The sequence below is a fragment of the Mixophyes fleayi genome, chromosome 1 (genome assembly GCF_038048845.1).
Source record: "Mixophyes fleayi isolate aMixFle1 chromosome 1, aMixFle1.hap1, whole genome shotgun sequence".
Taxonomy (NCBI): domain Eukaryota; kingdom Metazoa; phylum Chordata; class Amphibia; order Anura; family Limnodynastidae; genus Mixophyes; species Mixophyes fleayi.
Genome location: NC_134402.1, coordinates 266,923,025 through 266,947,504, shown reverse-complemented (window position 1 = coordinate 266,947,504; position 24,480 = coordinate 266,923,025). Strand labels below are relative to the sequence as shown.

Below are 24,480 nucleotides of genomic sequence, written 5' to 3'. Positions count from 1 at the left end.
AAGTCATGTGCCGATTTACAACTGGAGAGACAGAACAGGGTAGGGAAGAATGTAGGCCGAGTACAGGGAAGCAGTTATGTCTCTCAGTAGCCATATCACTTGCGGGTGTGTGAGGGCAGTAGCAAATACACTCTGACGGTCCGTGTGTGTGTGTGTGTGTGTGTGTGTGTGTGTGTGTGTGTGTGTGTGTGTGTGTGTGTGTGTGTGTGTGTGTGTGTGTGTGTGTGTATTTTCAGGAATTTAGAGGCAGATTCAATTGTTAAATTATCCGCGCGAGATACCTCCTGAACGGCCACGAGATATCCGGAAGTAATACTCATTTTTGCTTGCGCCCCATAGAGGTGCGAACAAAAAAGCGTTCCTTTTTACTATAATATCTGTAAAAATGCGCGTCTGCAATGTTCTTAGGAACATTGTGGGCAATTGAATCTGCTCCTTAGACTGTAAACTCCAATGGGACAGGGACTGATGTGAGTGCGTTCTCTATACAGCACTGTGGAATAAGTGGCTTTATATAAATAGATGATGATGATAGCCAACATTTGCTAGACACTTCTGATTGGCTCATTGCGGATTGACCTCTGAATTTTATCAGTGTTTTCTTTATTGATAGTGCATATATTATATGTTTTGTGGGTATATTTTATTACTTTCATTCATACACAAGAAGAAAGATTATACCTGATGTTTAGTAGAAGCTTTTGTTTATTTAAATCAAGCCTAAGAGTGAATGTGTTTATTGCTATAAAAACCCAATGTTTTTCTTGCGCTTATGTCTTTTCTTGTGTCTTTTCTTGTGTTACTGGAATGTCACTTATGTCTTGTGAATTCATAAGTCGTATTCTCATTAATATTGCATTAGTACATTTTGGTTGGAATACTGCATTATTAGGACCATTTGTTCAATTACATTCTGATGACTATTGTTTCAATTCATAGGGAACCAGTAGTATCACTGCTAGGCTGCATTTTCATGTCCAGGTGCATGAATAACAGAAGTATGTAATATGTCAAAGTTCCAGTTCCCTTTGTTTCCATTTAATTTCTTGTTTGAATCATGTACTTTCCTTTGCATTTTTAGACATTATATTTTTATTTCTGTTGTAAATGGCACATTTACAGTAAAAAACTCAATTTTTGTTGAGAAAACCGTATGTGTTATGTTGTGTAATTTATTGGTTCTGATAAAGCCTTTGATTAAACCTCCGGAGCCCCATGGGTGGTCAAATCATCAGCATCATAAATAGTGTGTTGGACAAAAGAGCTGCAAGCATATATTCTGTTTCACTAGCCACATACTAATTTGCTTGTGGATCACAAAGACACCATTCACAATGGAGACAAATCTTACCCATGTCTTTTTGGTAGTAGAACAATTGAAAAACCTCCCAGATTTCTTAAAAGATTCACACAATTTGAGAAAGAAGCCAAGCTGTGGACTTCTTGGAAATTCGATATGCATCAAATGCTGCTGATAAATGTTCTCTTTTATGCTCGTTGCCAGATAAAAAATGTGACCACAGTCTGTGTATTTATCGTGTGTTATCAACATGTGCTCTTCAACTATTGTTGGACTATAATTTCCACAGTATGTGCCAGATCCAGAGACTGCAGATAATGTGAGTTGTGGTCCAGTTACAGCTGGAGATGTTGGCTCTCCATGCTTTGGTCTGTATAATAACTCTAAGTAGAGAAAATCTAAAGTTAATGAGATTTGTCCAGCTCTACTTTGCCAACACTCACAAAGCATCAGGCGTACCTACCGTAGGCTTCGTCGCCTGATTATACACACTGTTCAAAGGCAGATTTTCATCTCTGGCTGAATGGTGAAAGAACATAGTAACACTGCTTAATAGGAAATCTCTTACTGCTCCCTACTCCCCCTCTAAATAAATAAATATCCTGCTGATTAAGACCAAACGTATAAATGTTGAAATGTCTTTTTTTTCAAGCACCCACTGCATCCTGCATTAAATTACCACATTAAAGATTGGTCCGTTATAAAATCTGGTGAAGGTTTTAGAGGCATATTGGTACAAGAGGGTTTCCTTTCAGTTCAGCTTGGCTTTGGTTTATGCTCCCTGACTGCCAAAAATAGGTGAAACACAGAAATGTTCACTTCCTACTCGCTATCCCACACACTAGGGATCATTTATCTAGTGCCAAGTTGAAATGGTATTGCAGAACTGATGCAGTTTTTAATGCATCATTATTGTTTTTCAGTCTGTTACGGCACTTTTTTATTTCAGCACATTTAAACTATATGGTTTCAAGGTTACTGTATAAATGATCTTCTAATGCAATTTTTTCTCTATTATTGTATCATCTTATTTTCCCCAGTGCTATGAGACAATTGATTTTTATGTGTCTGTATTTTCCTGCAGGTGTGCAAGAAGCTGTAGTGGTTTGCTTGAACAAACAGACGAGAGCCACAGTGGGTGAAACGCTTTGTGTGGCTATTAGACGTCCTCCACCACTCTTAAAAGCTTGTAATTTGGATGCATGTCCCCCAAGGTAAGCTTATGGTATAGCATATATTATCTTGGTTATAATGGTTATATGAGAAAAAAGTTTAGCACAAATTAAATTTCAACTTATCTCATGCCTCAGTTTTGTAGCTTTACTGATTGTCAATACCTTATAAAGGACTGATTGAAATTGTGGAATTTATTATAAAGGACTTTAATGCTCCTTTGCCATATGATTAGTGACTTGCAATGGCTTAAACTCTGTCTGCTTTATGGTTCACATAGATGTATTTATAAGTAATTTTAATTTATAAAGTGTCACTAATGCAATTTTACAGAACTTCTCAATAGACAAAGTGGAAATTTTCTGTCTATGGAGTTTTCCATTACTAGCCAAGCAGGTTACTTGGAAAATCAACTGCATTTGTCAGGTGAAATTCAAATGACCCTACATTTCTTTGCATGTTTCCATATGCCCAACTCTTCCCAGCAATGTTAATTGTTCCATTTTATCATAACCATGGATATTCAGAGTCTGATTATCTCCGACTGAATTTACATTAATAATATAGTGGTAATATTGAGCATAATCAAAGAGACTTTTGACTCTCTATTGATGTGTGTAACAATAGTGCTACTGGGGACATGGGGAAAAATGCAGGATCATTTGGAATTTACCTGACTACACCAGTAGGGTGTCCAAATATCAAACTATTCTATAACTATAACCATTTGGCTAGTAATGGAGGAGTCCATAAGCACAAATTTTCACATTAATTTCAATTCACCCATTTGTTTCTATTAAATTATTGGTATATCTGTTGAAACGCCATTGAAATTAATTGACCCATTCATTTCTATGCTTGTACGCCCATAAAAGATTGCAATTTTCCCTTCTCGCTGTTTTTGAATTAATCTTGAATGTCTTAAACCCAGTGAAATAATTGTTGGTGAGTTCCAATATGAGATTCATCTGTTCTACACTAATCTCTGAGAAACTGTTGCTTTCCGTGGTTTTGCTATGTCTGACAATTTTGTGGGGAGGAGAAGGCTTTTAAAAACTAGTAATTTCCAGGTATATTTGCGTTAAATAGATTCAGTGATTAGGGAATAGACCTATAACTCACTAAAATATACAGCCTTTTATCAGTAATTATTAAAATCAACTTTTAGTAAGTAGTTGACCCCCTTTACCATATTTGTGAAATGGTGCTCCTCCTATCCCCACATCTCCATCACTGTTGACAACACCACTATCTCCTCTGGTCCTCAAGTTGGTTGTATGGGCCTCATTCTTTACTCCTCCCTCTCATTCGCTCCCCCCCATCCAATCTCTTGCCCAATCTTGTCGCTTCCAGCTACTCAACATCACTCATATCAGACCCTTCCTCTCCCATGATGCCACTATAGCACTTGTCCAATCATTGATCATTTCTCATCTTGACTACTGCAACATTCTCCTAACTGGTTCCCCCATTTCCATCTTGCTTCTCTTCGATCTATGCTTAATGCTGCAGCAACACTTATCTTCCTCTCTTGCTACTCCACTTCTGCTTCCCCTCTCTGCCAAGCCTTCCCCTACAGAATACTCTTAAAACTTTTCACCCTCACATGCAAAGACCTCTCCAACACCACTGCTTCCTCCTTATCTCCATACATACTCCCTCCTGCCCCCTCTGGTCAGCCATTGACCATCGCCTCACCTCCCTTCCCTTCTGGTAACCATGTTTCACTCCCACATCCAAGATTTTTCACATGCGGCTCCCCCCTTTGGAACGATCTCCCTTGTTCTATCAGACTATCCCATTGCCTGTATTATTAAGGAAGAGAAAAGGAAAGTGGTGCAAAGCTTCAAATAATCCTTAAAAACCCACCTGTTCATTAAAGCCTACCATTCCACTGTTTAACTATTCCCATACAAAGTATACCTCACCTTCTTTCATTCTCTACCTCACCCACTCTTGCTTTAATCCCACCTTTCTGAATACTAGATTCCCTTACACTGACTCACTATGTCAACCGTTTGTCTGGCCCTTTCCCTTTAGATTGTAAGTGCCATCTTCACTTCTGTTCCTCCTCTTTTCAATACCAATGACTTCTGCTCACCAGCTAAATGTAGCACCATTGCCTTGGGCTCTCTACCCCTTGACTCCACTCTTCCATTGTCTTCGCACTTATATCGGTGACTCTGATCCTCTTACTTGCACCCACACTCATGGGCACAGGTTTCAGCTTGTGCTGAATAAACCCCTTGCACCCCATTTGCCATTTAGGCTATAATTAGCTGTGTTGAGATTTGTATTGTTATTTGTTTACCGTATTGTCCTGTAATATTATGTAAGTTTTTGTTGTTTGTCGTCTGTGCAATGCTGTGGACCATTTGTAGCGTCCTATAAATAAAGCATAATAATAATAATCTTTAAAAAAACACAAAGAACCAGAGTATCTACATTGCCAGACCGCCACTTAATATACAGTACTGCTAGGCAAAAGTTTGGTGATACAAGAACAGCTTAAAACAAATGTTGGTAACCTGTGGCTCTCCAGTTATTGTAACACTAGAAGCCCCACAGTCAGAGCAGTGCTAGGAGCTGGTAGAGTAGTCACAAGTAGCAGGAAGTAGGCTTAGGCGCTCAGACCCAGAATCCGCCATGTTTGTTGTTTACTCTGTCAACCCCGCTATGGCAGGAGGTGTGAAATGGGCAGGGAACAGCCTGGGATTGGAGGGGGGCAGCAGATGAGATCAGCAGGAATTTTCATTGGTTTGGAAGTGGGCAACAGCAATTAGGCAGCAAGAACTGTGAACATGCTCTCTAAGCAAAGCACCTTCAATGAAAGTGGGGAGATAAAGTGCCAGCATATACCATCCTACTTCTAACACTGCCTATTTATCTTCACATCCTTAACAGGCACCATCTGCTGCCATTTCTCTAAGTCTCAGCCCTTCGCCTCTATAGCCCTGTTTATTGTGTCAACACTACTGGGTACAAGCTTTCCCCACACTGGCATGCTCCTTTTCTTTTCCCCATCCCTCCTAAATTATTTCCCCACCCAAACCCCACCAGAAATGTTACCGTATGCTCATTGTTTAATCTGTAATTGTTCTTACCTACTATGCAACTTGTGGCTGTTTGTTCTTTATGTAATTTTTGTAGTTTGCTCTAACCCCCATTGTATAGCACTGCAGACCTTTTGTGGAGCCTTATAAATAAATGCTAATAATATCTAATTGCTGCATCTAATATGTATGATCATTAAGTGAAGTTAGAGGATGTGCAGCCATAGGGGAGGCAGCTGGCAATAATATAACTGCAGCATTTATGGTGCTGAATTTGAGAATGCTTCTGCTGGGGCTCAGAGCTATCTCTATGCAATTATAGGCTGATATCAATCTTTAGCCTGTCATGCACTGAGCTCCATTTCACTGCCAGAATGTAGTGGAATCAGGGTGCCATCAGCATGTTATGACAAAGTCTGATAGCAGTTCTGAGACCCGTCAGAGTTCTACAAACTGAGCCAATTACACTACAGGATTGAGGTTTTACACTGCACTGGCTTTTATCTTATTATTAAAAAAATGGATATACTGTACATTGTATTCTAGCCATCAGGAAATAGTGACCTGAACACTAACCACCAGAAAAAGGGGTCTAAGCTGTACACTAGACAACAGAGAATGGGGTTTGTTTTGTACACCAGCCATGTGAGTCAAGCGAGATGTTGTAAGCCTTATTTTGGAGACCAGACTAAGAACCATAATCCGCACTGACAGGCAGCATTTGGTACCAGGCTGCCTGTCATGTAATCGTGACTGCTCACTGCAGGGATCCCCCAAAAAATCCAGCGCCCCCCTAAAATCCTACACCCTAGGCTGCAGCCTGATCAGCCTTTTGATCCGGCCCTGTGCCCAAGAAGGGGTGGGCCCTATTGAAGAATATTTGATTTGAATGCCAGTCCAAAAATGTGGATTACTAGTAATGTGGTCTCTTCATGCCATTAATCCCATGCTTTCAAAGTTTTAGTAAAATGAAAAAGTTACAAGTATATTACTTCTGGAACGCACCAAACTAATAAACTTGGACTTTCAAAGAAATTAATTGATATTTTACTGGTTACTCACGAAACTGAAAAAGATTTTATGTTATGTAAACAGGCATATAGAGGATATTGAAACACTGCAGAAGTTTTTATAAATAAATGGTGATGATGATGAAGTTTTATTTTCAAGATGTTCCCTATGTGGGTATGCTATTTGGAAACACAATTTACTTTGTTCTATACTATATGTTTTAAAATAAATGTAAAAAAAAAAATTTGAGCAGCTTGACCACCCATTTCATTCCTGCAAAACAAAGTATTTATGATTGATCACGGCTGATCATACTGGAATGTTTGCAGTATAAATGCAATGTAAAGCCTCTAATGGGAATTTTGCTATTCCAGATTTATAACCTCTCTCCTTGTGGGAGGGGACTGTTAAGTGGAAGATCTAGAGTACTGTATTACAAACTTTTCAGTACAGTACAAAAAATAGAAAGTAATCAAATGGCAACTTTTATGCTTAAATCATAAAACATGCTGAAAATATGTGCCTAATCCACTAACAGAGTTTCCTGTTGTTTTACGTGCTCAAACATTTGTAGATTTAACAGTTTTCATCTGCTCCAAATAAACTCACGTTACCTGGGAATGGTACAAGAGAAATTATTCTAAATGTGTTCCTTTTAAGAAGAGCGCTTCGGGCTAAGAAAATGGCCCAGCCTTGCCCCTGAGATAAGCTACAAATCTGTATTGAATGACATTGGATAGAAGCCAGTGGAATCTTGTTTTATCTTTTTCAGCAAGCAGACCTTTTACTTTTTCACTTTTTTAGGAGGCAATTGTAGGGTTGCAGCCAACTTTTTTTTTGCTGTGTATATACAAGAAAGGGTTGTCCCTTGTCATATAAATGTATGTAGTGGAGAGAACTGGACAAAGTTTAGACCAGTGTTACAGAAACTTAAATTGCATACCTCTTTATAGTCCTGATTTTTGTGGCACTTTCCTGATTCTCGTATCTCGAAAGTGGTGGAATTTATCAGGACGTAGGTCTGAATGTGGGAGAGAATTGACAGGTTTTATTGGAACTTGGGCAGGGCTGTCCTGACTTTGCTAATTTTAAATGTTAGTGAGCATGAGCCAGTATACGATCAATGACCTCGATGCCTGCTCTATTTTCTGTGCGTTGTGCATGTGGTCAGACTGCACCAATGCATTAGGGAATCTATATTAGAGATTGGGAGGAGTCTCATTCTGACTAATAGGCATATTTACCTTTTCTATTTTTAGGTCTGAAATTAAGGTTCCGTTGTTGCGTATAATTCACTGGCACTTAATTTTATGCTAAAAGAAATGCTTTTACATTCACTCAGCGACCAGTCTAAGAGACCAGTGAGATTGCGCGTCTTTCACATGGGAGTGATATTCCCCCTGTGTATCCTGTGAAAGCATACTTACCATTATTTCAAATAATTAAAGATGAGTCCATAAAATATTATATATAGGTATACTTTTGGTAAGTTTATAACATACTTGCCAACTTGTAGTATCTCCCCTTTGGCAGATCCAGGAGGGGACGACAGGTGGCAAATGTGAGAGGGAGCGTTGTCATTGCTCCCTGATGCTGCCCACGGCATTTCACTGTGGGTTGCAGCTTAGTGAATCTATTTAAGTAATTAATTCCCCCCCTTTCCCCCGGGTTGCGGGAGAGTGCCTGGTCTCCTGGAAGGACTCCCCGAAAATCATTGGAAAGTATGGTTTATAACTATATGTTAAAATGGGGTAAAAGGTTTAATGTTTATAAATCAGTATAAAACATACCTTACTAAACCAGGCCACAAATACCACAGAAGATTAAAAATGACAGCAATACACATATAATACAATTGTATTGAATTTGAGATGCACGCCATACAGATCTCTAGGAGACACATCCTAGTAGACTTTCTCTTTAAGAAAATTATGTTTACTTAGCAGTATGCTGCCAATTTGCTGTTTCCATTAAGATATCATTGGGTTAATCCTTAGTAAATTAAACCTATTTTATATTAGATTTTTTATTTATTAAATATATACATTTGTATCCCTAATTTTCATTATACTTATTAATAATTTATCCAGTGTGTAATAATCAAATAACACTTTTAAAATATTGTAAACTGTATTTTACAGTCTGCAATTTGTTTTTCAGCCAAAAAAAAACCAAAAACATTATTCAGCAAATTTGACCATAAGAAAACATTGTTTTAATAGGAGCAGGCTTTGGGTTGTGGTGTTTAAACAGTCATCCACCATGTACAGAAATAGAAGACCACAGCAGCTCGATCACTCAGTGCGGGTTACTGTGTGAAAAGAATTTGTGAGATGTGTGAGGGGATGGGGAAATAATATGAGAAATGGAAGCCAGATGGCTGAATACGAAGGAAATGCCAGGCAATTTCTGCAGCTATATTCTTTCTCGTGTACTTAAACAAAAGTGGGTTCTTTTTTTTGGTTTTTTTCTTTCATGGAGTTGAGAATGCCAGAAGTACATAATTAATAAACAGCAGGGTGAGCGTACTTACATTCAGAAATAGCACAGCAAGACTCACCACAGTGTCAGGCAAAGTGCCAGAGCTTACTCTTTACACATCCTAAATAAATATGTGCTGTATATCATGTACATTGATTTGATGACACAAGTTGTTAAACCCGGTACTTCAAGGCAGAATGGGGGTCATTTACAACCGGGCAGCATACTGCAGGCCGAGCTTTTTTTGTGACATCATGCAATAGCTTTTGTGGCGTTTTCGCCAACATGTTGCAACTGCTTTTCTATGGGAAGATACAGCATATTTTGCAAATGGTAATATTTGCCTCGAATGAAAAGCAGGGTTGAGCATTCTGTATGCATGATTATCTATTATCAGTTGTGTGCAAGATGTAGCACTCAGCTCCAAAAATGACGTTTAATGTCTGTGGTCATGATATTTAAAGGTTCATTACCCTGGGCTCAAAGGCTTGTCTCACAGATCCGGATGAAACATTTGGCGGTCGGTGTGAGCAAGAGAGCCAAGATAAAAGCCACAATAACAGACATTAAGACATTGGTCCTCCATCTCACACTGCAGCCATTTTAAAGTAGTTAACAAAAGTATTTATCACTTAGCTAGTAATGCAGTACTAAGAGTGAGCTACAAGAAGTTGAGATTTGAAAGCATTTTCCACATTAATGGTACCCTTTTCCACTGTGCAAAAGGCATTGATTTTTATGCCTAATGGAATGTGGTGTTAACTATATTCTCCCAAAATGTCTGGGAAGCAATTCCTCCGCAAGGGGGCACAAATTGTGTCATAAAGTGCCACTCACACTGAGTGGGACAGGGTGTCATGGCGCAATTAGCATCATTAAATGCATTGTTCGGCCCACTTGATGGCCCGAATGGCATCAATAAATTGTCCCCACCTTTCCTGGTCATCTTTTGCAGAGTCTCTCAGGATACATCAACCCTTCTTCCCTGGACTGAGACTGATCTGCCATGGTTTTAAATACACCTCCCAGGTGCAACCACTAATCATTCTGCTGTCAAACCGGCAGAACAAAAGACCCGTAATGGGCCTTGTAAATGGAGTCCACCCTTCTCTCTCCATTTACACCCCAGAACCCTTACCAGTTTATCCAAAATTGAGCATACTCTTTGGGAAGCTGTTCCCAAACAGCAGCAATTTACCCGGGGTTTAAAAGCATATAAGAAAGACAGGCTGGTGGGACACAGATACCTGCCATTGACAACTTTCTAGTGCTTCTGTCACTATATATAAATCTATCTATCTATCTATCTATCTATCTATCTTTGTATGTATGTATATATATATATATATATATATATATATATATTTATATATGTGTGTATGTGTATATATATATATATATATATATATATATATATATATATATACACATATACACATACATACATACATCGTTTGTTTGTTGGTGAATATCTTCCACAGCTCTCAATGTAAAGCTGCTAAATCTTACATAGTTCTTTAGTATTGCAACGGTAAGCTATCGGACCACATAGCAACAATGCGACAAATATTAAACTTTGACCCGTGCAGCCTGTTCTGAGTCTGAATTCGGGCACCCCTGCACCAATTTGGATGAAACCAATGTGAGGTGGTCCATTCGGAACCTGGCCAGGTTTTAGGGGTGTTAGGGTCCCATTAGGACCTTCCGCTGATGTACGCTGGGCAGAACTTTGACTCGGGGTGTTGTTCTTTGCTTTCCTTTGAATGCATTTGGATGGCATTTAATATAAAAACAAAAATGACACTGGGCAGCCACCTCATGGGTGTATTAGAAAAGCTGCTAAGCTGCAAATTTTTTTTAAAGGTTGACAGTTACATCCAACTCATTGATAACTTAATCACTTGAAGATTTAAACCCTGGCAACACTGGGTACTTCAGCTAGTGTGTGTGTGTATCAACAGCCACTAAAACAGCTCTGACCCATCGAGCCCTGATGCTCGATTGGATTGAGATCTGGGGAATTTGGAGGCCAAGTCAACACCTTCAACTCTTTGTGATGTTCCTTAAATCAATCCTGAATAATTTTTGCAGTGTAGCAGGGCACATTATCCTGCTGAATGAGGCCACTGCCATCAGGGAATACCGTTGCCATGATTGGTCTGCAACAATGTTTAGCTAGGTGGTATGTGTCAAAGTAAGATCTACATGAATGCCAGTACCCAATGTTTCCCAGGGCATTACACTGCCTCCGCCAGCTTGCCTTCTTCCCATATTGCACCCTCATGCCATATCTTTCCTAGGTAAATGACGTACACGCACCCGTCCGTCCACATGATGTAAAAGAAAAATGTGATTCATCAGACCAGGTCACCATCTTCCATTGCTCCATGGTCCAGTTCTGGCGCTCTCATACCCATTGTAGGTGGTTTCGGCAGTGGACAGGAATCAGCATGTGCTCTCTAAATGGTCTGCCACTATGCAGCCCCATACTTAACAAGCTGTGATGCACTGTGTGTTCTGACAGCTTTCTATCATAGCCAGCATTAACTTTTTCAGCAATGTGAGCTACAGTATCTCTTCAGTGGGATTACACCAGATGGGCTAGCCTTTGTTCCCCATGCACATCAAAGAGCCTTGGGTGCCCATGACCCTGTTGCGGTTCACCAGTTGTCCATCCTTTTGGTAGGTACTAACGTCTGCATACTGGGAACACCCCACAAGACTTGCCACATTGGAGATGCTCTGACCCATTCGTCTAGCCCTCACAATCTGGCCCTTGTCAAAGTTGCTCAGATCTTTACGCTTGTCCATTTTTCCTGATTCTAACAGATCAACTTCAAGAACTGACTGTTTACTTGCTGCCTAATATATCCCACCCCTTGACAGGTGCCATTGTAATGAGATAATCAATATTATTCACTTGTCAGTGGTTGTAATGTTGTGGCTGATATATATATATTAGTCAAAGTGGAAATTTAAAACTGGTGGAAAATGTAAGTGAATAGAATGGCAGCCCCCTTCAACCACTGCATATGTAATATATCATCTGCCAGATCATTATTTCATTGTTGGGATTATTATCATTGCATTATTTTAGATTTTTTTATGCAAATTTAAGATGTGGTCAGAGAAGATTACAAATAATTATATTATTATAGCATATTATAATGTTTTTTAGCATTTTGGTTTAAACATTGATATTCAGTATTGTAGTTGGTACAAATTACAATTTCAAATATAGCTGGCTTATTAACTGTTTCTGTGTATGCCTGTATTCATTTTAATGTTTAAAAATGAATGACTTGGGAGTTGTAAGACTTTTTTCATAGGCTAGCTGCACTATTTTAGTTTTATATCCTTTTTCAAGAAATTGGTTCTGCATTATATCTGTTTCTTTTTCTAAATCTTCTAAATGCGTGGGGTTCCTAACATAACCATCCAAACTGCACATATGGAATGTTTTTGAACTATTCTGGTAACTTACAATATGTTTGCATTACTCATTATGTATGCATTATGCAAATTGCTTATTCACTATGTTATCCAATACTTATACATTTTTTACTAGGTTTTTGATAGAAATGCCAACAATGTTTGTTTGACCCCTCTCCCCCACCCCCCTACACAAAAGAGTACCTGTTTAAAAGTGACTGATGTACTGCAGGGGCTGAACACGGCATCACCAGGCCTAATAGCAATCTTTGGGTATGTTCCCGGTGATTCTGCACTAGCCTTCTGGGCCCCAAGCTCTATGCAAGCTCAGAAGAGTCATCCGCTTTGCTCTTCTGAGCGTGGGGACTAGTGGGGAGCAGGGGCCTCACAGAGGAAGAGTAGAGGCCAGGGGATATAGTTTTTTATTCATTTATTGATCAAAAAGATCCATAATTTAATTTCATTGTATGTGAACCACTTGGATTACAAGTTCAGTTAAGGGGATAATTAGAGTCAGGAGTGTCAATCAATGGGATGACATTCAGGTGTGATTTTGGGTGCGACTGCCCTATTTAGAAAACATGAGTCTACGTGCATCATTTAAAAGGAGATTTCTCAGGATCTCAGAAAAGAGTTGTTGATGCTCAAGAGACTGGAAAAGGGTACAAAACGACGATGTCTGAAGACATTATGGTTTTCAATCCAGGCAGATAGTATACAAATGGAAAAAATCAACATTGTTTCTCTCTCCAGGAGTGGTTGTCTAAAAAATACCACGCCAAGAGCAAGGCATATAATATTCCAGGAAATCACAAAGTGTAATGTCAAAAGATCTGCAGGCCTGTCTTGCACTGGCTAATGTCTGCGTTCACGAGCCCACCAGCAGGCAAACGCTAAACAAGTATAGTATGTATGTTAGGATAACAAGGAGGAAGCCACTACTCTGGAAAAAGAACATTGCTGTCTGTTTAAAGTTTGCTAAAGATCAGCTTAACTGAGTAACATTGTGTTAGGAGAAAACTAAACACTAGGGGCCTGATTCATTAAGGATCTTAAATGAAGAGGATTCTTATTTCAGTCTCCTGGACAAAACCATGTAACATTGCAAGGGGTGCAAATGAGCGTTCTGTTTTGCACATAAGTTAAATACTGACTGTTTTTTCATGTAGCACACAAATACTTGATAGCTTATTTGTACACTGAAAATTAAAGTTGATATTTGTGTGCTACATGAAAAAACAGTCAGTATTTAACTTATGTGCAAAACAGAACGCTCATTTGCACCCCTTGCAATGTTACATGGTTTTGTCCAGGAGACTGAAATAAGAATCCTCTTCATTTAAGATCCTTAATGAATCAGGCCCTACATTCTTACATAAGAACCTCATCCCAACCATTAATCACGGTGGTGGCAGTATAATGGTTTGGGACTGCAACAGGACTAGTATGACTTGCTATCATTGATGGCATTATGAAATTTGGATTCTGGATTGTACCAGCAATTTCTACAAAAAGAATGTCAGGATATCTGTCCGTGAACTGAAGCTCTAGAGAAGGAGGGTCTTGCAACAAGACCACAACCAGAACACAAAAGTCAGTCTACAAAAAAATGGTTGAAGCAGAAGAAATTTCTCGTTTTGGAATGGCCATTTTTCGAAATGTTGTGACAGTATCTGAAGCAGTGTGTTCATGCAAGAAAACCCACCAACTTCCTTGATTTGAAGAAGTTCTGTAAAGAGGAATGGGCCAAAGTTCCTCCAAGTCGACTGATCAGCAATTACCATAAACGTTTGATTGAAGTCATTGTTGTTCAAGGGGGTCACGCCAGTTACTGAAACTGTAGGTTCACATACAACAAAGAAATTTAATGTTGGTTCATTTTGATCAATAATTGTTTGAAACAGTGTATCCTTTTGTGTGTTATTTGATTTATTGTGTTCTCTTCATTTATTTTCTTTATTTACATGAAGATCTGAACACATTTAAGGTCACAATTATTCAGAAAATAATAACATTATAAAGGGTACACAGATTTTTAGCACCACTGTAAATATCTTTGTTTATTATTGAATTACTGCAGATAGTCTATATGTTGTATTATACACTAACTGTTGTTGAATGCAGCTCTATGAGCTGATTGGCTGATTTCTGAGCATCATTCTACTAGTAATGAATGGATATTTTGGCAATCAGCAAGACTGTGCTGCCACAGTAACTGCCACTGCTATTGTGACCAGGTGCAGCGCAGCTTGGCAGGAGTCCAGTAGCATGACTGTGGTGTCACAAGGTTGTAGACCGGACACCAAGCCAGGCAGGTGCCAACTACCCTTCTCTCTTACTCACCCAGTAGTGACAGTGTACAATAAATAGGTGACATTCCTTCCCTTGATCACACTTCAGCCGAGCCTTATCTGCCTTACCCAGGTATATAGCCAGTTTAACACTAAGGGGTATATTTACTATAATGCGGATTTGAAAAAGTGGAGATGTTGCCTATAGCAACCAATCAGATTCTAGCTGTCATTTTGTAGAATGCACTAAATAAATGAAAGCTAGAATCTAATTGGTTGCTGTAGGCAACATCTCCACGTTTTCAAACCCGCAGTTTAGTAAATCTAGCCCTGAGTGTGCTTAGAGAGGTTTGTGGTATTCTATAGCAGCTGAGAAGTAACATTCGCCCTGAAACTGCTGTACACCCCATTACTAGTAGAGCAGGCAGGAATTTAAAAGCAAGTACTTAGCCTATGATAGTAATAATCCACTCAAACGGCAGTATTGACCAATAATTCCTGGTTCTGCAGGGAAATTACTTATATAAAGTCTTTCTGATTTTGTATTCCTAGTGGGGGATTACACTGGTTAGCATCTGAATAGCATCTGCCAGTGTGATGTTTGCTTGTCACTGCTCCTTTGGTAAAATCTTGATAAAATATGGGATTTATATACAGCCTAACTGCTATTTGTAGAACAGTCATTAAAAAAGCAGAGATTGAATTCAGTTTGATTTTACCCTCGATCAATGCAGCAATAAGTTTCATGACTCATTGCAGAAGTAATACAATGTAAATTAAATGGCTTCAGCACTGCTGTAAGAAACACAGTTTTAAACCAAATTGAGTCTCTATTAGACATTTTGGTTCTCTAATCATAATCTTCTCTCAGATTGTTCGGCCATTTTGTTCTGAGTCAAATTTCAATTGAAGTACTTGTAATAACTTAAGTGTATTAAATCTACTGAGTAGAAAGCTTTATTATCCACATGAATAATAATTAATTCCAGCCACCTGACTAAATAACCAGTGATTCCAAGTTTATGAACCCTGTAATAGAGATAATTAGGTACTTATGGCAGTTTTAGTTAGAGGTTTCTGTGTGGCATTAATCATTATTTAATTTTGCAAATCTCTTATTGTTACATATTTGAAGGCTACACAACGCTAGACGGTCACAAATCAGTATCAAGCTGAGCGTGACAACATTAAAAAGTCTGTGCACCATCTAAATATTTCAACCAGAATCTTCTCTTTTAATTGTTTTTCCATTTGCCTGGTGAATTTTGTCTTATTATATTTTGGCTTCTTGCACAATGTCCTTACTGTTGTTAAAGTCACATTTCAACACCACTGCCGCCTCAGGCTGCATGTCCAGCCTCAAAACCAACTAAACCAACTAATTCAACTACTATGCAAAGTGCTTGTTACAAAAAAATGTCCATGGTCATTTAACAGTTTCATGTCTGTTGTAGTATAATATATATAAATATATATATATATATATATATATATATATATATATATATATACCGGTGTATGTATATATATATATATATATATATATATATATATACATATAGTGCAAATTTAGAGGAATTTGGTGTAAACAACATTAACCCATGGAACCATCCTGCCTAGTGTTAATGGTGCAGGCTGGTGATGGTGGTGTTTTGGTTTGGGGAAAGTATTATTTGGCACACATTAGGTCTATTGATACCAAATGACCATTGTTTAAATGCCACCTAAATATTGTTGCTGACCATGTGCATCCCTTTATGGCCACAGTCCAGTAGGATAATTCGGTATATCACAAAGCACATGTCATCTCAAGCTGGTTCCATGAACATGACAATGCGTTCAGTGTATTACAATGGCCGCCTCAAGCACCATATCTCAATCCAATAGAGCACCGTTGGGATGTGGTGCAGCGGGAGTTTTGCAGCATGAATGTGCAGCTGATAACTGTGTGATGCTATCATGTCACCATGGACCAGAAACTCTAATGGACTGTTTACAGCACCTTGTTTGTTTCTGTGGTTTATTGCTTGGAAGAAAAAATTGGACTGGTATCATTTGGTTAATCTCTATTCCAGGCTCAACAGATGGTGAGGGAGTAGGATAGCAGATCACAAGGGTGTGATGGCCATGCCCATTACATATGTTGGCCATGCACTCTCTGGCAACAGGATTAAGGAACGCGGGCTGAAACTCCATCTAGGGTGCCTTGTACCTTAGCAGCCATACACGCAGAACAGAGGGAGTGAGCTAGCTGCAGAAAAGGCTAACAGGTCTTCTTGTGCCTTGTGGTTAAATATTGTTGTTCATTAAATAATAATAAGGGATTATTTACTACCAAAATGCGGATAAGTAGTAACTCATTGCAATGCAATCAGCAATTCACTTTTATCAAGATAATGCAGATTTGGCAATAATAGGAATATGTAGCTGAGGGTTACTGCGCATGTGTACTTTGTTAATAACTAGATCCAAATACATGTATTTTTATATTATTATATAAATAGATATTTTGTACTATATAAAACAGGTAATCTGCTTTAGATAGTACAAAATATCTTTTTGCATAAATGTATTTAAGAAATGTATAAATGTATTTAATAATTATAACATTCTGTGTAGTTCAGCTTTCAGTGGTGCTGGCATATTGAGAATGCTGAAACAAATCTAAAGACTGTTCTTTACTTCTACTTGTGGGTTTTGCCAAGACATATAAAATGTTGAATTTTACATTCAAGCTAGGATCTGATCAGCTTTTATATTTGTAGAGGAACTGTAGTGTGTTAGATTAAATGGCATGTGGCATCCAAAGTCACATTCCCAGTTAAATTGGTCAGTTTTCACTACAACTCCACTCAGCAGAGGTACTACTCAGTAATACTATCAGAGCAGTGAGAGAAGTGGTGGTATGACATGCTGTATATTGCCCCAATTGGCCCACCGGGTGTACCTAATGTGGGCAGTTGTCAGACCAGCAGTCACTCCCTAAACTGCTTTTCATCGCTGCGCGTCCCCTATTTTTAAACTCTCGGGACTTGGACTCCCTGAACAGGTGAGTTGTGGCTTTCTTGCACTAACAAAGCAACCTGAAAGCAATAGATTTAACTGGTCTAGTGCAAGTTATCTGGTTTCTCAGAGTTTTTGAAAATTCAATTTTCCACTTTAGTAAAAAAAAAAAAAATATCCCTAATAATTCTTTACCTATTTTTTATTTTTTCATTGACGATTGTATCAGAGGGATCTAAATCAGAAACAAATAAAACCTTTTTACTAAACTGGGAAAAAAAACTTCTGCTCAGTCAGGATTATCTTTATATCATAACCACATAATGATAAATCTTAATAAGTGTTGCAGTAGATAGATTCTGAAGCTATATTATAATTCAAAGGTGATTTTCATCAACATTATTTGGTTACTGTATTACGCTTATTGGGTTTAAGAGAGTATATTTTTGGTTCGCCTCTGTTAGGCTTTGTACACATGGTTGTTCATTTTGTTTGTTCTCAATCATAGTAAATGCACTTTAACACTGACAGTCACAAAAAACTGCAGTGTTCAAAGGCGTTATTGCGCTGTAAAATATAATAGATTAAATACAAAGGAGTTTTATGGGAGCATTCAATAAGTACATAATACACTAAACTGCGGGAAAGTTTTGAGAATACACTTATAATACTAAGTGAGGGCAAATTACAAGGTTTTGTCTACCGTTTTAACAGGCGTTCTATTTCAGTGCCGTAGTACGAGTTCTTAGAGGGCTGGTGATTTTTTTGCACAGTGGGAAGGTTGCAATACATTACAGAGCAAGATTGAATACTTGGATCAGTGAAATCAGCTTACACTATATTGATATGCAATGATTTCTAATGGAACACTGTGCAGGACAACTACTGTACCTTTATTATTGGAAATTGAAAACATTACATTAATCAATATGTATGAATGCTGTCAGATAAACTATCTTTGTGATAAGTACTGCTGATTGTGTATAAGGTTTTGTTGTATTAGAGCAAAGGTTAATGCACCTCTGAGAAAGCGACTAGACCTAAAGTTATGGAAGGGCACGGAAGACATATACCTTGTGCTCTGTACGTTAAAGGCTCATTGTCATACACTCAGAGCCATAGAAATTCCTTTCATGCCATTTAGCAGTGGATGTTGCTATAATGTCAGTGTCCTGGGCCAGTAGTACCCTTGCACTAGTAATTGACGCTTTATGTGAATTTAGTTTTGAAGTGTACTAGGATAAACATTTAAGCCACAACACAAGAAAAGCTTCTTGTCTTTACATTCACAGTTTGTAGGTGTGTTTTGTCAGAAGCAACAGCTAAGTGGTTAGCACTTCTGCCTCACAGCACTGGGGTCATGAGTTCAATTCCCGACCATGGCCTCATCTGTGTGGAGTTTGTATGTTCTCCCCGTGTTTGTGTGGGTTTCCTCCCACACTCCAAAAACATACTAGTAGGTTAATTGGCTGCTATCAAATTGATCCTAATCTGTGTGTGTGTGTGTGTGTGTGTGTTAGGGAATTTAGACTGTGCGCTCCAATGGAGCAGGGACTGATGTGAATGAGTTCTCTGTACAGCGCAGCGGAATCAGTGGTGCTATATAAATAAATGGTGATGATGATGATTCATGATATATTCTCAATCCATCTGTCTGTTTTCCTGCCTGTATTTAATAATCAGTAACTTGTAAAGCAGAAGATATGTATATATAAAGGATAAACCCCATAGGCCTGCTGGAACCCAAATGTTTGGGATAATTTCTATAGCGTTCAAGGACCCACTTGCATCCAGAACTCTAGATGATTATGTATGGTGCAGCAAAATTGTACACCACTGTAAAGGGAACACAGCTCTTCATCCAAGAGGATTCTGTGACAAATAATGATATCCCACAATGAATTGTAAAGAATCCCAAAGGATGGGAACTGGAGATGTAAGTGGTGCCCTTCTATCTCAAATAATCTTCTTTTACAACGCACTAACCCATTACTGCTCTGTTCCCTAATCTATCTTGAACTATTAAATTACAGCATTGCTTTTTACTGGTCTTATCTTTATTTCATTTCAGCGCACACTGTCATGTGTCAGCCATTATATTGTGGAATGCTGTAATCCATTTGTACAATTGGTTGCAATTTTCTCCCCTTCAAATCCTGATGTTTAGTTATTGACTACACATGTTCCTAGTCACCTAAATGAGCAATGTCAAGAAAGTAGTGTTAAATTCATTTCTACACACGTGTGAAAGATTAATACTTGTGGATATAGCATATTCACTTATGCTTGGACCTCCCATACATGACACTTACGCAAACTATGGGTGATAAGGCGAGCCATAACTATTCCACTTAACATTTCTCTCTGGAAACAAAATCTCTCATTAATGTGGGGTTTCTAGCTGCCAGTGATAAACATGAGGTCAGTCATAAAAGTCATGACCGCCAATTTGTATAGTACATCATTTATCTGTTTCCTTGTGCTAATCTTTCAGTTACGTAAAAGGACTCAAGAAATTGTTTTATAATTTGGCATACTTTCGTATAACCCTAAGATATATGGTATAACATTTTTGAGTTTTAGATTAATAAGGCTCTAGATGAAATTCAATATTTTCTTTCTGTGGTGGAGGTAGCTTATTTTTTCCAGCCTCTGCACAGTGTTTAAAGTAGTGGTTGGCTGTTAGAGCTAAGCTAGTGCTCGTCTTGGATCTCTGTGCTTCATTAAAAACAAATTTGATTAAGTAAACTAAATATGTACATAATATAATTTCTAAGCAATTGGTATAATGTTGTGGTCAAGGCCGAAGCTAAACTGAATGTGAGTATCTGTCACCTATAAATAGCAGAGCCATTTTCTGGGCTGAACCAATGTCCTTGAGAATGCAGCCTATCCCTTCACTAGGAGCCAGTGGCATCACTGGACTGAACCAATGTCCGTAAGAATGCAGCCTATCCCTTCACTAGGAGCCAGTGGCATCACTGGGCTGAACCATTGTCCGTGAGAATGCAGCCTATCCCTTCACTAGGAGCCAGTGGTATCACAGCAACACTGGGGCACAAATTGATAGGTTACATAGACAGATGGGAAGACATTAGAGCAGCTCTGCACAAAGTAAAATTGTGGCAGTGTGGTCCTGTAGGAAGATAATTAGTTGAAGATGGAGATAATTAATTGAAGAGTTAAGCTAGGTACTTTTTCCCAGTGCGATATCTAACGATTTTACCAATGACTGAAAGTCCTGATCAGTATGTTGATTTATGCGTACACACACTTGCACAATTTCACACGATTTACCTTCAGATGTGTGCTATTCATCTGTTCTAACAATTGGCTGAAAAGATTGTAAACTCTATAGAGATCTGCCTAAACCGCTTGTGAGTCCATACACACTGCAGAACTTGCCTGACATCGTTCCATGATTTATAGAGATTTTTAGTCCGGCTATAAAATCAAAAGAAACTATATAATGTGCTTTGGTACGATAAAACACGGTCATGGGAGAGTACACACTTATGTAATATTGGACTTAACAGTCGTTTATCGTGTGATTGGCATGATGATTGGGTGAAAAAACTGTAGTGTGAACCCAGCTTTACTGTCAAAATATATATATAAAACTAATGACTTGTACACACTTTTGTTTCATAGCATGTCTGTTATGTTTATTGTGAATGGTGCTGAACAGAGGGCAAACTGGTCCTTGGTCAGGCATCCCTTAATACATCTCACAAATTAATGGATGTCTTCAAACTTGGGTTTTGTGCATTGGCTATGATTGTGTTTGCAACTGGCAAGAGAAATAAATATTGATGATAAGATTTTTGTTTGTCCTCATTTAACCAGTGAAAGATAATGGTCAAGATAAAAAGAAAAATAATCTATCTCAGTGTTTCATCACCTTTTCTATTTTTTACCAGGTGGGAGATTGGAAACTGGAGCTCATGTAGTTTAACCTGCGGAGTGGGATTGCAAACTAGAGACATCTTTTGTTCTCATCTCCTGTCAAGAGACACAAATGAAACCATGGTGTTAGGAGATGATTTGTGCAGACAACCTAAACCCACATTGGTACAGGCCTGCAATCGCTTTGACTGCCCACCAGCCTGGTACTCCACAGACTGGAAACCGGTAAGATGATAAATCTATCTGAAAGGTTTTTTTATACTTCTAAAATATATCCTTATATTTGGTGAATAGTGATGCTATAACGTATGTTTGATGAGTAATGATGTCACTAATTGTCCACGCAGTCAACTTAAAGGTGCATGCCAATTCTCAGGAGTCTTACCACTTGTGACCCACCCCTTTTATATTGAATTAATCTTTCTACTAAAATACTGCTTAGATTATCCTCATATATCCTGTACATTAATCATGAGAGTAAGGGGACATTGGAACTACCTTAAAATACATGTGTCACTTTTTAGGATATTGGAGCCTTTGTTACTTTGTCCAAAGAAATGCTCTTTTCTGCTAAGTGCAATTGGAATAGGAAAAAATAGTCCCAGTAGAAGTATAGAACATGATCCAATTTGTGCTACCTCAGAAATGTTGCAAAATGTAAAACTGAAAATGGCTATGTGACTTTCCGCAAAGTAAGGCATATCTCTTACAGTGCTCTCCAGCCCTTTATCTTTTCTCTTTGTCATTGTTCAATAATCCTGTTCTGCACAACATGTGTGGCTGGCTGCTCCATAAAAGAAATTCCTCCTATTGGCTCCTCACAATCTGTCTTCACAAACAAATGGACTTTGGCTTCAATCTAAAAGTGCGATTTGCTTTGAACCTTGGCCACTTTGCTCCTGAATTAATTGAAGGCAAAGTATCTGTATAGAGACTCATCTCATGCACAAAACATGTTTTGCTCCAATTTTTATTAGAAATACTATAACCACTCATTGATGTAAAAATGATAACTTAATCATCTTCTGATGGTTACCTTGCTAAGTGCGGGCTCAGTGCATAATTGCGCATAATTATTAACTCACATGTAAAAAAAAAATATATTTTTCAAGACAAGATTATTTAAATGAGATTGAGCAGGTGGAGAAGGTATGTTAACGAGAGCATCCCCTGTTTAGGGTGGTGTTACAGAATATTTATTTTCCAACAAAATGAATTGTTTTATGTCCTTGAAGATGGTGAAGACCAGAAATTGGACTTTACTTTTAACGTGACAAGAACACATTTCAAGCACACAAAAGTGACACATTTATTATAAGTCATAATAATATCCACTAACTTTCAATATTAATTCAAGACTAAATGAGATATAACCAAGCAGTAGTTTAGAAGAAAACCAGAAAAGTTGATTTATCCAAAAGTGATCATAGGATGTAAGTGATGTCTTCACTCTTTGCATCATGGGCAGTTTCAGTTGAACCCACAATCCCGCAAGTGAGGGCCAAGGTTAGGCTAGTCCCAGGAAATGTGGCTGTACACTTATGGATCCCTGTTGACGGAAAAATAAGAACATTTGCTTACATGTTTTGCACTTGGATGAATTATTTTTATTGTCCATGTGGCTGCACAGGAACATTAAATATATATTTATAGGACATTGTAATCCAGACAGAGTGTTTACAATCTTAAGGGAATTATTCGGCTTTAGGGCGCTTGTAACTGCATTTTTTCCCTAGGGAGGATGTAGTATACAGTATCTTTAAGTTTTATTAGCCAAAATAAATATTTAGCTTTTTTTTATTTTACATTTACTTGCTAAACATGTATGTGCTTTACTGGTAGACAGCAATTTAAGGAAGTTTTTATTAACTTTATAAACACTTTTTTTTCTATGTATCTTGATGAAATGTCAGAGAAGATGTCTACATCTGCATGGCTAAAGACACCCCTTTCCCTGTTTCTTCTTTAAAACACATTCTGGCTTCATAACTAATTATGCTACAGTTTTTCCATACATCTTTTACAAGATACAGAACTGATTTAAAGTTTGTACAACCCCTTGTCCTTTTTTTTCAAGAATCACTTAAATGGAAAAAGTCCCCACAAACAGGTGAACGATCACATTTTAACAGATTTCACTACAAAGAACTTTAAATGAAATTTTCATCCCCTAGTAAAAGAAATGGATAAAAAAAGGGAGAGAGGGGCAGTCTGAATGCATTTAAAGTCGTCTATTTTTTTGGCAGATGAGTTTATTATAATCAAAGATTATATCCTTCAAGATGATAAAGAAGAAGCTGTATAAATTTAAACCTGTATTTATTTAAAGATCGCTGTGTTTTGGATCCAGGCCAGCAGAAGGGTTTATCTTGTTTTCAGCAGCTTTTTATAGGTGGAGACACGGTGCCAGAAACGTACGCAAGGCAGAAAAATTGAATTTGTTAACTCTCCTCTATGTCTGCTTCTAAATCATTGCCGGGTTATGTGGATGGCTGGTCTTCCTAACTGTACATGATCATATAAGGAATTATTGTTAGCATTTTTGCAAAGACCAACATGAACACAATATCAAATTGCATTTATTCACTATATTTCACGTCCATAAAAATGTTGAGTATTTACTTTTTTTTCAATGATAATTCTAATGATGAACCAAATCCATGTTTAACTTTGGGATTTTGTGAATCGTATTGTTTTGTTTTTTATAATTCTTTGTTTTGAATGGTCAGCTAAGAAAACAGAAATAAGACTGCGGCATAAAATGCATAGAACATATATCACACATAGAAAATACCACATCTCTTCCAGGTCGTATAGATACAGATTTCAC

General features: G+C 38.0%; 1 protein-coding gene across 4 annotated transcripts in view; it reads left to right on the top strand.

The window, feature by feature from the left end:
* Positions 1 to 24,480, top strand: part of ADAMTSL1 (ADAMTS like 1) — a 784,967-nt gene that overhangs the window by 696,961 nt on the left and 63,526 nt on the right. For all 4 annotated transcript variants that reach the window (XM_075210866.1, XM_075210846.1, XM_075210837.1 and 1 more), the window contains 2 exons: positions 2,385 to 2,514; positions 21,665 to 21,875. In XM_075210866.1, the coding sequence (XP_075066967.1) occupies positions 2,385 to 2,514; positions 21,665 to 21,875 (341 nt within the window). The remainder of the gene's footprint in view (positions 1 to 2,384; positions 2,515 to 21,664; positions 21,876 to 24,480) is intronic.